This window comes from Channa argus, chromosome 11, assembly GCF_033026475.1.
Source record: "Channa argus isolate prfri chromosome 11, Channa argus male v1.0, whole genome shotgun sequence".
In the NCBI taxonomy this organism is placed as follows: Eukaryota; Metazoa; Chordata; class Actinopteri; order Anabantiformes; family Channidae; genus Channa; species Channa argus.
In genome coordinates this window covers 1,660,162-1,673,457 of record NC_090207.1, presented here as the reverse complement: position 1 = coordinate 1,673,457, position 13,296 = coordinate 1,660,162, and the positions used below count along the sequence as shown (strand labels likewise).

The window sequence follows — 13,296 nt, the reverse complement described above, 5'->3', positions numbered from 1 at the left end:
TTTGTGCTTATAACTGTGCGGCAATGATTTAACCGACTTTTACCTCAATGTTAGAAAAACAACTGAAGAAAGAAAAAGCTCAGAGAAGAATTGATGCCTCTTTATTTGACAGCGAGAGTGACATGCAACAAAAGTCCTCGATGTGGCTCCACAACCATCCAACCATCAGGACACGTCTGAGTGGCACAACCTCAACAAACATTTAGATGCACTGGAGCTTTTCATCAGTTAAATGTCAAAGTCAAAATATCACTTGCTGTGATGTTTGTCCTTCACATTCCCCCATAAATGTTTGAATGTCAAAGATCACTGACATAACACAGATTTGGTCATATTCTATCAAAATACTGAGTCCAGATATTCACAATATGGCATGAGGCCATATTCCATGTGTGCTACACTACATGTATGTGGACACCATATACTATATAAAGCAAATAATTCAGTTTATGTTCTTGCACACTGGACATCATAAATCCTCTGATATGCACCAGATATAATGCTGATTCTTGTTGGGATAAATAGGAGACGTCCAGATTCTTGTGAAGCTCACTTTTTTGCATTTATTATTTCATTCTTTGCAGATTCTTTTTCCAGTCTCTGTGCATAAGCCCAGTACTCACTGAGGACCTTCTCTTTTTCACTTCAGCCCGGTTGTTGAAATTTCCAAGTGTTTTGTCCTTAATTTCCACTGGGAAGCTTGAATGAAGGTAGTTTTGTCTCAGCTTGTTGGTGCTGATGATGTGAATCAGTTCACATTTATGCTGCTCTCTACTCTGCTGGTCCATGTCACTGTTCTCCCAGAAAGCATTACACACACACACACACACACACACACACACACACACGGAGCTTTACCAGCAGCAGCTGATGCCCCCTGCTTGTCAACATGGGAGCAGCTGCAGCTCCTTAACTACTGAAGCAGAAAATAAACAGATGTAAAAGTTTCAGCCTCGAGACTCAACGTCTGCAATCACTGAAAAATAAAAGTGGTTCTTATCTCGTTCTTCCACAGCAACTTATCCAAATAAATGACAGAACCTGAAGTTTCCTCCCCCAGAAAACACACTGAACGGATTCTCATCTGAGCCTTCATCGATCTGCTGGAGCAGAACAGTGTCTCAGAGATTCACCTTGCAGGTTTGTAGACTGATGATACTTTTGTGTCCAGGCAGGAAGAAAAAAGTCATCAATCAGCCATTTAATTTTGCATATGTGGGGCCTGTGTGACGGAGTAGAATTAATCTATGTGGTCTGAATGTTCATGCTTCCTGAACAGCAGAGCAGAGTAGTGAACTCCAGACTCACACATTTCTAATAGTTAATAATAGTAGTTTGTAATCAGTGTGGATGAAGATACTTTCTGTAATTGTTATGATGTGCAGCTGCAGGTTGTGTGTCTGCTGCCTAACACCAGTAGCTGCTCGTGCTCAGTGACTCAGCTCAGCAGTGGTGACTGCTGCATTTGGCCTGCGAGACGTGCTCTTGCCTTTTGAACGCGGTGTTTCACAGTTCACCGCTGCAGGTTGTGCACTTGCTTAACTGTGACAGGTTCCTCTGGGAAGGCAAATTCCTGCAGGAGCCTGAGCTAAGTCATGATGTATCAGGGGGAAATCACTCGTTATCGTGTTATTATCTCTGCTTATTCGTTCCATCGGAAAGAAACGTCTGAAGGTGCCATCGGTTACTTCCCATCTCAGCTTTTTTTAAAATGCCTGTGGTCTCCTGCACTGGATCAACATTAAACTAGCAGACAGGGTTCAGTGTTTCAGAAAAGCCCTTTCTGCACCGGGACGTGAATTCACACACTGCAACACTCACAGACTGACCCCCACTGTCAGACTCACACACACACACACATCTCAGCCCAGTGCAGATACATCTACACAAGTGAACACACATGTGATGTTTGCATGGAAACTTTGATCTTTTTTACTGCAAAAATTTATATTCCTGGTTTCATCCCCTACTGTTAAACTAATTCCTACTTTATACCAAAAATCGTTTATGATATCGAGCGTTCAGATTTGTCAACAATTAAAACTCTGACGAAAAATCAACACATACGGACCCTGACAGAATTTGTGGGACAACTCACCAGTGCACAGGTTCAAGTTCACCTTCCTGAACAGAGATTCACATTTTAATGTCATGAACAACTTTGAAATGTACTCGCCCACCACATTAGCACCTGCCAGGCTCAGAGAGTTTCTGTTAAACAACCTGTGTTGGTCTGAAAGCTTCAGAGCAACACACACACCTGCACAGGTGTTTTTCTGCTTCAGATATATTGGTGGTTGTCGGAGCAGCCTAAATGTGCCTCATTGCCACTTTTCAGCTTGTGTTGCACAGGTGTCTCCAGATGATTTGACTGTTAGGATCCTACACAGAATAGGTAAAAACGTCCAGAAGCTTCAAGCTGCACAGATAAACTCCACAAAGGTCTTTGAAGATTCAGTTTGGTTCTTCTGAGGTGTAAACTGTTGCAGCAAAAAGTCATGTGTGAACATCCGTATGCAGGTTTTCCACAGTTATGTGGGAAATACACAGTATGTACATGTGCAGTACTGCTGCTGATCTCACATTTAGCAACTAAACTGTGACAAACTGGCATCTAAGTCCCTTCAAGTCAGTTGGAAAAACGTGCAGGTTCAGAAATTGCCGCTCAGAGTAGAGTTACATCATGTCGTGTACAGCACAGTATTAAAGCTGCTCCACATCACAGTACTCAGATAACTCTGTGTTGCAGAGTCAGAACAGTTGGTACAAATCAGCTCTTGCTCCAGGCCAGCAGGCGGCGCTGCCCCCAGCCTGCCTGCTCCTACACATCAGTGCTGATGCTGTGGGTGACCACCTCCTTCATGGCGACAGAGCGGATCAGGTTAAGCTTCTGGTAGAAGCTCTCCAGGTCCACGGGGAGGTCCAGGTCCTGCTGCTGCACAGTCCGGTAGCTGACCCTGCGCCCGCCGTTGCACAGCCTCTCTGGGTGCTGCAGGTAGAAGGGCAGCGTGCAGCGGGTGCAGGATGGGCAGAAGGGATGGGAGCGCTGGCACCTGCGTGGCGGTGGCGTGGGCGAGTAGCTGGCAGGCCCGTTGGCCTCCGTGAGGAAGGTGGGGGGGTACATCTCCGGGTCGTCGCTGTAGTGCTCCGGGGTCGTAGGCGAAGGAGGAGCACACAGAGCCAGGGGGCGGGATGGTGACATGCTGGTTAGCTCTGGTTCCTCCTCTTCCCCCTTCTCTGACTCCTCCCTCTTACAGCAGTAATACTGGGGGGGGGGACAAAGGAAGAGATTCACGGGGCTGTCAGCCAAGTACAATGTAAGCTGCTTTAAAGTTTGACGGCTAAATCAATGATGTTGTGTTTACAGCCGAAGGTCCTCATAGGGAGGTTTGTCACGGTGGACCAACAAGACATAGGACACAGGACAAAATGTAACGTCCTGATTTTCTGTAGTTCATCTTTTAACATACTGTAACTAACCCTGTTGTTCTGAGAACGTGCTCTGAAATATCTGTGTAATTATAAGGCAATGATGGTGATACCTCTGTATTAATGTAGTCAGCCACCTTTTTATTAAGGTGGCAGTTATGGAATATGTGAGCACAGTAATAAGGTGACAAAGGTTCTCACAGTAGTAACAGTAGTTTGTGTCATATCGATTGTGTTGATAATAAGACATAAAGTAACATCGTGATCATTGGTAAGTTACCACGTCATGGCTCAGCATATGTGTTGGATAAATCCAGGGAACACGACGCCAAAAGGAAGGAAGCAGGTGTGTAACGCTGTCACCAGAGCTTTTTAGTTTGATGTAATTTAATTGAACTGTAACTTTCACCTGGAGTTTTTGTCCCAAACCTAAAGCTGTTTTCGGTTTTCTGAGGATTCTTACGAAGCGATTTATGAATGTAGAAGGTGCCCAGTTGTCTTTTGTTTGAAAGAGGAGAGTGATGGCAAAGACGATGAAATTATTCATCTGTCTTGTTCTGTAAATAGTTTTGCAACATGGAGTTTTACTTATTACATTTGCATTTTATTTTCTGTCGGTTTAGGAGGAAACGAAAAAGGTTGAATCTGATGGAAACGCACCTCTTTGATTTGCTGTACATGATGTACGTGCATTGAAGTGGCTGTGTAGTAAAAGTGTCCTACCTGTAACCTACATAAACACAGCACAGCGACGATGGTCAGTAAGATGACTGTAGCCAGAATTCCTCCTGCGATGACCACTGTCCCGGCTGACATTCGAAAAGCTCTCCATCAACAGCCTGCAGGGAGGAGGAGGAGGAGGACGAGGACGAGGAGGACAAGGAGTTTAGAGTGAAAGGATGTGAAATGAGGAGGAGGAAAATAAGAGGAGGGAGAACGTCAGAGAAATACAGAAAAGAAGAGAAACGATGAGGAGTGAGGATGGAAGGTCAGGGTGGAGGGAAGAGGAAGCAGAGGTTAGAAGGAAACAACGAACAGAGGATTTGGGCTTTGCCCTGCTTTTGTAAAACAAATCCTGGGGCAACAGAACACATTTCTACATTTAGCAGCTTTGAAAAGCGACACAAAGACCAACGAGGGAGGCAGAAGTGATGAAAACGTTGATTCCAGTTCCCATTCCCAAGTCCCATTTCTATTATTTCTAAGCAGATTTGTGGAGCATCTGAGACGGACACTGAAAATACAGACAGTGGAAGGTTCAATTCCCTTAGTGTCCTGCAGAACGGAATGAACTTTATTCATATGGCAACTTCCCACAAGTCAAAGTGTTTGACAGATGAATGAAAGCTGCAGAAATGTGTCTCACTCGTCATCACGTGTGACACGTGAGGACGTCGGTTTCTGAACTCTTTTAAGTTACATAAGATAGAGACACGTGATCTTATTATTCACCTTCCCTTCATGTTTAATGCAACATATCTGCTGCCAAAGCAGAATTAAGTGCGGGATTAAGTGGGAGGATAAATGACAGCATGTTCCTCGTCCTTTAATGGAGCTTTATGAATTTAAATGATGAGCGGCTGATATTCATGCACTTTAAAACTGGAGGATAGTAAAGCACCAGACAGCAGGCAGTGAAGGCACCATCATCACATTTCATCCTTCTTTTGCTTCCTGTGTGGAGAGTCACGCTGTGACGTATGTGGAGCTGCACGGAAAGTCGTCTCCAGCACACGATCAACCTCTGCGTGAAAGTGTTGTCGCCCATTTTCACAGTTTGAACCTGATGAATCATCTTAGAAAATGGCTGCAACATCAGGGGAGAGGAAACGTCTATGGGCCGAAAAACCTGGTTGTTCCATTGTTCAGCTGCTCAGTGCGTCAGTCACTGTCCATCAAAGACCTGAACTATGGATGTTGTTTGCATTACATGGTGGTTTTTATTGGGATTTCAACAAAAAACGCACTGAAGCCTCAGACCAAGTACGAAGTGTCCCAACATGCTTTCAGTTCTGTGCCATGTGAGCTTTACAACATCTGACAGAATCACGTTACTCATTTCCTAAATCCAAGAAAATGTTTATGGAACTTAAAAACCAATTATTGGTAATTATTAGTAGTTTTGCACTTTAGGTGCTGCACATTTGACCTAATTTAGGTTTTCTACATTAAAATCTAATGTTTGGATTCATGTTCACCATCCTGGTAACTTTATTGATGGGATATGGCAAAAATGTAATGTGTGACGAATGACTCACGTGTTCTGGATGAAATCATCCTCAACACGCTGGTTGCTGTTCATTAAACTGAACATAACTGTGTCAGGTTAATGCAACATCCCTTAAGTTCACTGAACATAATGGTGCCAAGTTCTTAAACATGAGGTCGTATTGAATTAATCAAGGGGAGTTACGTTAACTTAACATGTTGTTGCATTAATTCGCCATTAATTTTACTATTTATTCACCCAGTTTTCGTGGGAGCGGTTAACATTTAATTTCTCTGAGTGTAGGGCTGAAGAATCACTGCAGTAATTATCCAATGACAAATGCAGGTGCTGACGTTGAGCCTGCAGGTGTATTTTTAATGTCACCATGTGCAGCAATGCGTGTGATGTTTGTCAAAGTAAAAGCTGTCGTTTCTAAGCAGGAAATGCACAGGATGAAGCCGAGACTTCACCGTCTGCTGTAGAGTCAGTCTCACGTGCATTTTTACAACCACAGCGTGAAACAGTGTGAACGTCTGCTGTGAGAGCTATAACAGAACCATGCAAAGTACAAGTAAGTACTACTTAAGTACATTTAATTTTTGACAGCAGTACTCACAGTGTAGTTTAGAAATAAAACTGAAAAGAGCATCAGTTCTTTAACCCATCGTTTATGTCTGTTAGTACTTTTACTTTTAATACTTTATGTGGAATACAAATCATGTACTTATTTTAACTAGAGCTGAAATTCTTATATTTAAGTTTATTCTTATAGGTACTTATATTTTTACAGTAAATTTTATTACATTTGTATGTTTATACTTTTACTTAAGTTTTTGAGTACTTACAAACCTGCAACCTTCTATCTGCGAGGTGGCAGCACTAACCACTCCGCCACCGTAACTCAAATGTTGCCAATTTGAAAATGTAAGTACCTAAAAATTGCAATACAGTTTTTTTCAAGTACTTCCTGCTTGTAAATGCATGACTGTGATACGTTTCACTGCATGTGCCGAGAAGATGAGGTCTGCAAGGGTTTTATAACAGCAGCAACACACACGTGAAACTCCTGTTGGGATCCTGATGAGCTTTGAACGATCTGAAGTCAAATAGGAACAAGGGTTTACTGGAGCTCTGTGATGTGTCAAGATCCTGGACTTTGTGTCTTTGTTTTACTTTGCTTTAACGGGACACTGAACCATTTGGTTTTGCTTGTACTCCTGTTTGTTGGACCCTGGTTCCATTGTGTCCCTGTTAGTTGGTCTCGGTTTTTAAACATCAGCGTTCAGGTTTGGTTCTCTGTTAGTCCCTGTCAGTCAGTCTTCTGTTTAGATACTCATTTATCTTGTCAGGCTCCTCTTAATGTGCTGCGTGGTTATGTGTCTGTCCTTGTCCATTATGTTCAGTGGACAGTGGACCTCACTGATCATTGGCAGTGTTACAATAAGTTTTCTTTTGTTAGTGTGCGTTTGCCTGTCCTCCCTTTTCAGTTCAGTTTCAGTTTCAGTTGTTTTTCATTCGTTAATAAATCTTTTTATATAAGTCCTCACTTTGCCGTTTTTATCTTGGGTGCTATAATACACACACACAAACACACACACACGAGCACACACACACACACACACACACTGGCCCTGCTGAAGAAGTGCATGTTTGTACTTGAAGCCACACACACACAGATATGTGATTCAATGCTGCTTCAACCTGCTCCTCTCATCACTGGCTATTACATTGTGTTTCCATAGCAACAGGGCCCAGGACACTAGCGTCCCTTAGAGCCAGGGAGTCATTTACACCCACACCGTCGGCATCGGACACAAATCATCATACCGACAGAAGCTCAAAGGTCGACATCCAACCTTTGTCCATCAGCGTTTACTGAGGGACAACTGCTCGTCCTCTAGAGGCCTAAACGGGACTGAGACAAGTCTTTAAACAGGTTTGAAAGAGATTTGTTTTTGAGTTTTGTTCTTTGCATCCTGAGGATCGTCTGTCAGTGATGCAGGTCCTGACTGGAGCTGCCACTGCTCTTCACCCTGATGTGAATCTGCATCAATAACTGGAAGATTGTGTTACTCGTCGTCACAGTAGATGGACAATGTGACTGTAACCTCTGTGCTGGCTCAGGGCTGCAGCTTCAGGACGATTTCAACTTGTTCTTATTCCAAAATTGTCAGTTTTCGATGGTCTGGGAACAGGAGTGTTAAAATACTCCAACATGTGTATGTTCATGTTTAAGAATATTCGGAATTTTTAGACTCATATTGAACTTTTCCTGCTTTCTGAACATTAAATTATGCGTTTCTCCTGTTGACACTGAAAAGCTTTTCAAACTAGCTACAATGAGATTAAACTGAAGGACAATTGGTGCAAAAATATGATCCAGATTTTTAAACAGTGCAGTCACCGACACAGGACAAACAAATGATTCCAATTTGATCACTGACTTCCTGTTTGCAGAGAATCTGGGATTTTTCGACTTATACGCGTTTACGCACAGATGCTGCTGCTTTAATCTGAGCAGGTTCTTATTGTAAAATTAACTTTCAGCTGCCTCCTGCCTCCCTCAGGCTTTAAGAGTGTTGATTCATGCATGGGCGCACACACACACACACACACACACACACTGAACTTGCATTAAGAGCCTCACAGTGATTCATCCCTGAAATCACATCTTTACGCTTCCTGATTTGCGTGCGTAAACGTGATAAACGTTTCTTTATAATCTTTACTCAGACAAATGAGAACTTTTTAAAACGCTGTATCAGGGCAATAACGCTGTGCGTAAATCTTAACCATTTTACGCACAGTCGCGCCTCGACTTTCTACAATAAGCAGTTCAGCATCTCACCCATCGCATCAGTATTTCGGTCTCCTGCGTCTCTCGCGGCACCTGCAGCTCGAGGCGCCAAGCTCATCAGATGTGAGGGGGAGGTGGGTCGAGTTCAGCGGGGACAGGTGTAACCCAACCTGTATGTGTCACTCAACAGCAACGTTTCCCCTCCGCTGTGCTTCGGTGCATCAGTGAGGGGCCAGAGGACACAAGGGTCTTTGGATTTCTTCCGTAATTCTCACAACCCGTGGCTCCACTTGGAGAAGGTTTAAGAGAAAATGTGGTAAAACTTTATCAACAAAGAGTCGCGTTCTCACAGTTTTTCTCGGTATTTTCCTAAAAATCTAAGCGCATCTCTCTGCTCCACAACAGTCTGCAGATCCAGTCCTATAAAATCCGCGGCTCTTCTTGGAAAGAGTTCCTCCCGGAACTTAGAAAACAGATCTAGACGAGTAGTTGTGAGGAGAAAAGCTTCTGTGCAGCGGATCCGGTCTCATCCTGCCTGCAGCGCGTTCATTTGTGATGCTGACCTGACGCGATGGGACTGTGCGTCACAGCAGCGCGCAAATACCCGAAGGTCACTTCAAATCCCGCTTTTAGAAATCTTATTTTGAGCCTTTATTGAGTCATGAATCATCTGCAAAATTCCACCAGAGCTGATGTGAAAATACAGATGAAAGACAGAACGTGTCCTAGTTAAAAGGCCTTGTGTTGGATGCGTTTTGTGGCAGAACTTCTGGCTTTGTGAAGGAAATAACACGAACCATCATTGGACACCACTGCACTAAAAAGCCGGTTCAATAAATGGCTCCCTACAGGCTGCATGAACAAACTCTACATGTAAAGGAAAAAGTAAAAGGGTTTTCTGCAGCTGTTTGTAGGACATGTCTCACTGGGCGAAATATGGTGAAGTGACTTTTGTGAACCATCTCTTCTCTTCCACTGCACCAGGAGCAGTTTAATGGGGAGCTGAGGAAGAAAAGATTTTATTGTGTGAATTATTTAAGCGTTAAAGTAGGCTGAGATTTCACTGTATTGCCTTTATTATTGATGACCGGAGACATTAGAGGTTATTGCTCCTCTCTTCTTCGGGTCCCTGAGGACAATGCAGCTCTGTGCACCAGAAAGAAGAAAATCTATGCACCAAATCTGGACCCAAACGGCAGAACTTCACTCTGACTTTAAGCAGTGTTTTGTTTAGAGTAAGAAAACTCAACCCTTTAACGGTTGTAGGCTAAAGATGATTTGAGTTGAGATGAAACCGATGTTGTGGTTAAAGTCTGAAAAATTGGCATCGTGCATCAGTGAGACATATGAACACAACAGATCCTCCAAATTAAGTCACTTGATCCGACCAAAACAGAAAACTAAAGCCAGTTTCTGGTCTTATTTGCACAACGTTGTCGCTTTCCAAAACCATCACAAACCAACACAGGATGTGACACTGTTCCATATGATGCACAGTCTCGCACAACCTAGTAGCACAGATAAGATGATCTTTTTCACAGTGACATATTAAACACAGTTCTCTGAAACACCCACTTGTCTGCGGTGCCCCTCAATCAAGAGAAGAACATCAGGGTCCCAGGGTCTCATCCACTTAGCATTCATTCACAGGTCAGGTTGAGGGATCTGCTTACACCTGGGGTGGGGTCAGGTAACAGGTCGGCACTGATGAGGCAAAGCCTGACACTGTTTCACTTTAAATCCTTTGCAGAGAGTAGTGAAAACTTTTTTATAAAATAACTGTCTGAATAGTTCACTTCAGGTCCTTTTAGAAAAGGTCTGGATCCCTCTGTAGAAATCAGCTTGCGTCCCCATGTCTGTGAAATCTCCAAAACTAAACATTCCTGCAGCTTCTTCTGGGTTTAATGCTACGATAACATGCTAACACGCACAGCTGTAGACTCAGTGTGGTACTTGTTTGTGATGTCAACAGACTGGAGCTAGTTAGTCCTTTGTCACGTGGGTCATATGTCAGTTTTTATGGGGTCAGGCCTGCACCCCCCAAACTGTAAAGTACTTTAGGTTATGATAAGGTTGAAAATCATTAGACAAAACTGAAGTCATAGTATTTGGGCCTAAAAATCTCCTGTGATTCCCCACGTTCAGGATGCCCCAGTAACCAAAAAACCAAAAGAGATTAAAGAGACAAACACAAAAAAATGAAAAATAGTTAAAAAAGCCACAAAACAGCTATTACTGGTTCAGAATGGGGGTCCTGGGCACTGTAGGAGGGGGTTTACCAGTCTGTCTATTCACTCCACATAAGACAAAGAAGGAGGTGGACTGGTCTTTTTTTAATGGGGTCAGTTACTGCAGAATGTGGGCCGGCGTCTGGAGTCAGAGAGCTGGACACGAGCTGGACACTGAACGCGGGTGCAGCTGAATCCAGACAGGACTGAAGGTCAATGAAAGAGTCCTGATACATTCTGACCTGTTTTGTGCTGTTTAACGATTTTAAACATAATCTATGCAAGAAAAATAATTGCAGAAAAAAAAGAAATCATTCTTGGAACCACATCAATAACAGTTGAGTTCCTGTGTGATCCACCTTGATAGACTGGAGCAGCTATTGATCTGCAGGGCTCAGGTCCTGGTTGCTGTGGAGCCATAAACCTTTTGTCCTCAGGGTTCAGGTGGCTGAGAGGACGAGTCGTCCTTCAGAGGGAGGAGCTGCTGCCTCCAGCACAGAAGCTGACAGTCTCTGATGAGCAGCCCAAAGACCAACGCTTTCCTGAAAGTCTCCATGTTGCTGTCTTTACTTTAGCTGTGGCTCCACTCACATTAAGAGAAACACTTTGGCTCATTTCAGCAGAGCAGCCAGTGTTTTTGCTCTGAAGCACTGTGACGTGCTCAAAGAATAAAAGGCCATGAGCTTCACAGTTTAACAAAAGCTGGACGTTTGTGTGACAGAAATCACTTCATGTTACGATTAATCCAAACAAAAGGACGGAAAACTATCACAGTATCCGTACAGTACATGGAGCTTCAGTGTGGAGCCTCATCTGTGACAAATCGCCATCCCTCATTAAAAAAAGGCTGTTTTTAGCAGAGATGAGTCCTCTTCAGTCACAGTGAATCAGCCCCAACTAAGCATGAAGCATGAAGGGGGGAAGGTGCACGAGGAGATGAAAACTGTTTCCAACTTCTGCCTGTAGCTCGAAGAACCAGCAGGTTCTGTAAAGAGCGTCTCCCAGTGTCGGCACAGTGGAAACACACATCAAACGTCGGGATGCTGCAACGCCCACGGAGTCTCCATCAAGCTGTGAACAACGAGCTGCCACCATTTCAGTTTGAGGGGGAGGGTTTGACCTCAGCGCTTCAGTTAGACCCCAGAACGGGCCAAGAACCACACTTTACCTGAGAAACAGTGATCACAAAGGGAAGAACTGGATGTGTAAGAGTCTGTTCTGAAGCAAACGTCATAGATAAACTCATGATTGAACATCACTGGGCATCAGTGTGAGTCACTGGTCAGAGCACGTAGGTGCTCTCTCAGTGAGCAGACCTACACTGAACCTCCTTCCTCAGCTGAGATCTGCCACAGAGCTGATCCCCGTCACCTTTAGTTCCGTTGGACTGAACCGCACTAGCTGCCCCCACCTCTAACCCGGGTTGGTGCTAAACTAAAGTGGCTCCTCCAGCTGTGGCAGCGTCCGAGCAGCAGACTTCCTGCTCTGATCCCACCCGTCAGCGTACAGGTGTCTACGGTTTCCTCTGGTATTTAGTCTATGGATTCTGAGAAGAGCCTCCGACGTGTCTGAGGGAGGACAGGGAGGGGGCCTCTGGCAGCCGGCAGCTTTATTATCGTTTCATCAGAGCTGCTTTCCACGCTGAGCCGCCGAGGCCCTCGGGCTGCGGTGAGCGACGAGGCTCAGCTGGATCTCCTTAAACCCCGGCAGGTGAAGGAAATGGGATGTTTGTGTTATCCTGGCTTTCCCACCAAACCTCAGTGTTAGGAAAATACATCGAGTTATCCTCATGTTACGCCTTGTGATGTCAGGCGGCCGCTCAGCCTGCGTCATCGGGCGGCTCGGACGGCGGAGGTGGGAACCTGGATCCGTTCAGACGCCCTTCTGATCCTCGACCAGACAAAACACAGGAAAGAGCCTGTCTTCCTCTTGTCTTCTGTTCTCACTCTGTTGGTCGGTTTCCACTGCTTGAAGGTGCGTAATGTGATTTCTACAGACACAGCAGCACAGCAGGCTTCACCTCTTAGCTCGGTCACATTTTGAGGCTTTTGCTTTTTGCTTTTGATTCCTTTGTGTCACTTGTTCTCACTCGTGGTGCAGACACACGTGAGCCCTGAAGGAAAGAAGCACGAACAAGTTTCTTTTCACTTCATAATTATCAGACAAACTCAACCTGAAGCAGCTGGTTTCCTGAACCTTAACAGTGGTTGTTTAAATCTCCTGGATGAGAGAACGTGTTAATAAGAGTCCAGTTTTATACACGTCCAACTTATTTCAGTCTTTTCATTATGAAATAACTTTTGAAATCAAAAGCTACTGATCTGTGTTGGAAATTATATTTTGACTTTATCCATAGAATCTTTGAAACGTTGCAGAGGAAGTGATGATGTCATACTTAGAGTTTTCTGAAGGCCCAATAAGCTCCAATGCAGGACAACAGATACAGATGTGTGCTGCTGCATCTAGTTTTCAGAATGAAGCAGAGACGTTTCACTAACAAAACGACGTGTTTCTCAAAAAGATCATTGTTATGTCTGATTTTGTATCACACTGTGCAAAGTGAGACTGAACAGGAGAGTAAATGGAAAATTATTCGACACAAACAAACATAGTGTTAATATTTGCCGTCCCCG

At 44.1% G+C, this 13,296-nt stretch overlaps 1 protein-coding gene across 1 annotated transcript; it reads right to left on the bottom strand.

Moving 5' to 3' along the window:
* Positions 1–90: 90 nt before the first annotated feature.
* Positions 91–8,963, bottom strand: LOC137136708 (protein FAM163B). The gene is made up of 3 exons (XM_067522361.1): positions 8,487–8,963; positions 4,153–4,268; positions 91–3,265 (listed from the first exon to the last, which is right to left on the bottom strand). The coding sequence occupies exons 2-3, from the start codon at positions 4,243–4,245 to the stop codon at positions 2,822–2,824; spliced, it is 537 nt and encodes a 178-aa protein (XP_067378462.1). The 5' UTR covers positions 4,246–4,268; positions 8,487–8,963; the 3' UTR covers positions 91–2,821.
* Between the last annotated feature and the right edge of the window lie 4,333 nt (positions 8,964–13,296).

Excerpts from the sequence above, each read along its gene's own strand:
- LOC137136708 (XM_067522361.1), bottom strand. The coding sequence starts at position 4,245 with ATGTCAGCCGGGACAGTGGTCATCGCAGGAGGAATTCTGGCTACAGTC. Across the intron at positions 3,266-4,152 it reads TGTGTTTATGTAGGTTACAG|TATTACTGCTGTAAGAGGGA; the intron begins GTAGGACACTTT and ends CCCCCCCCCCAG.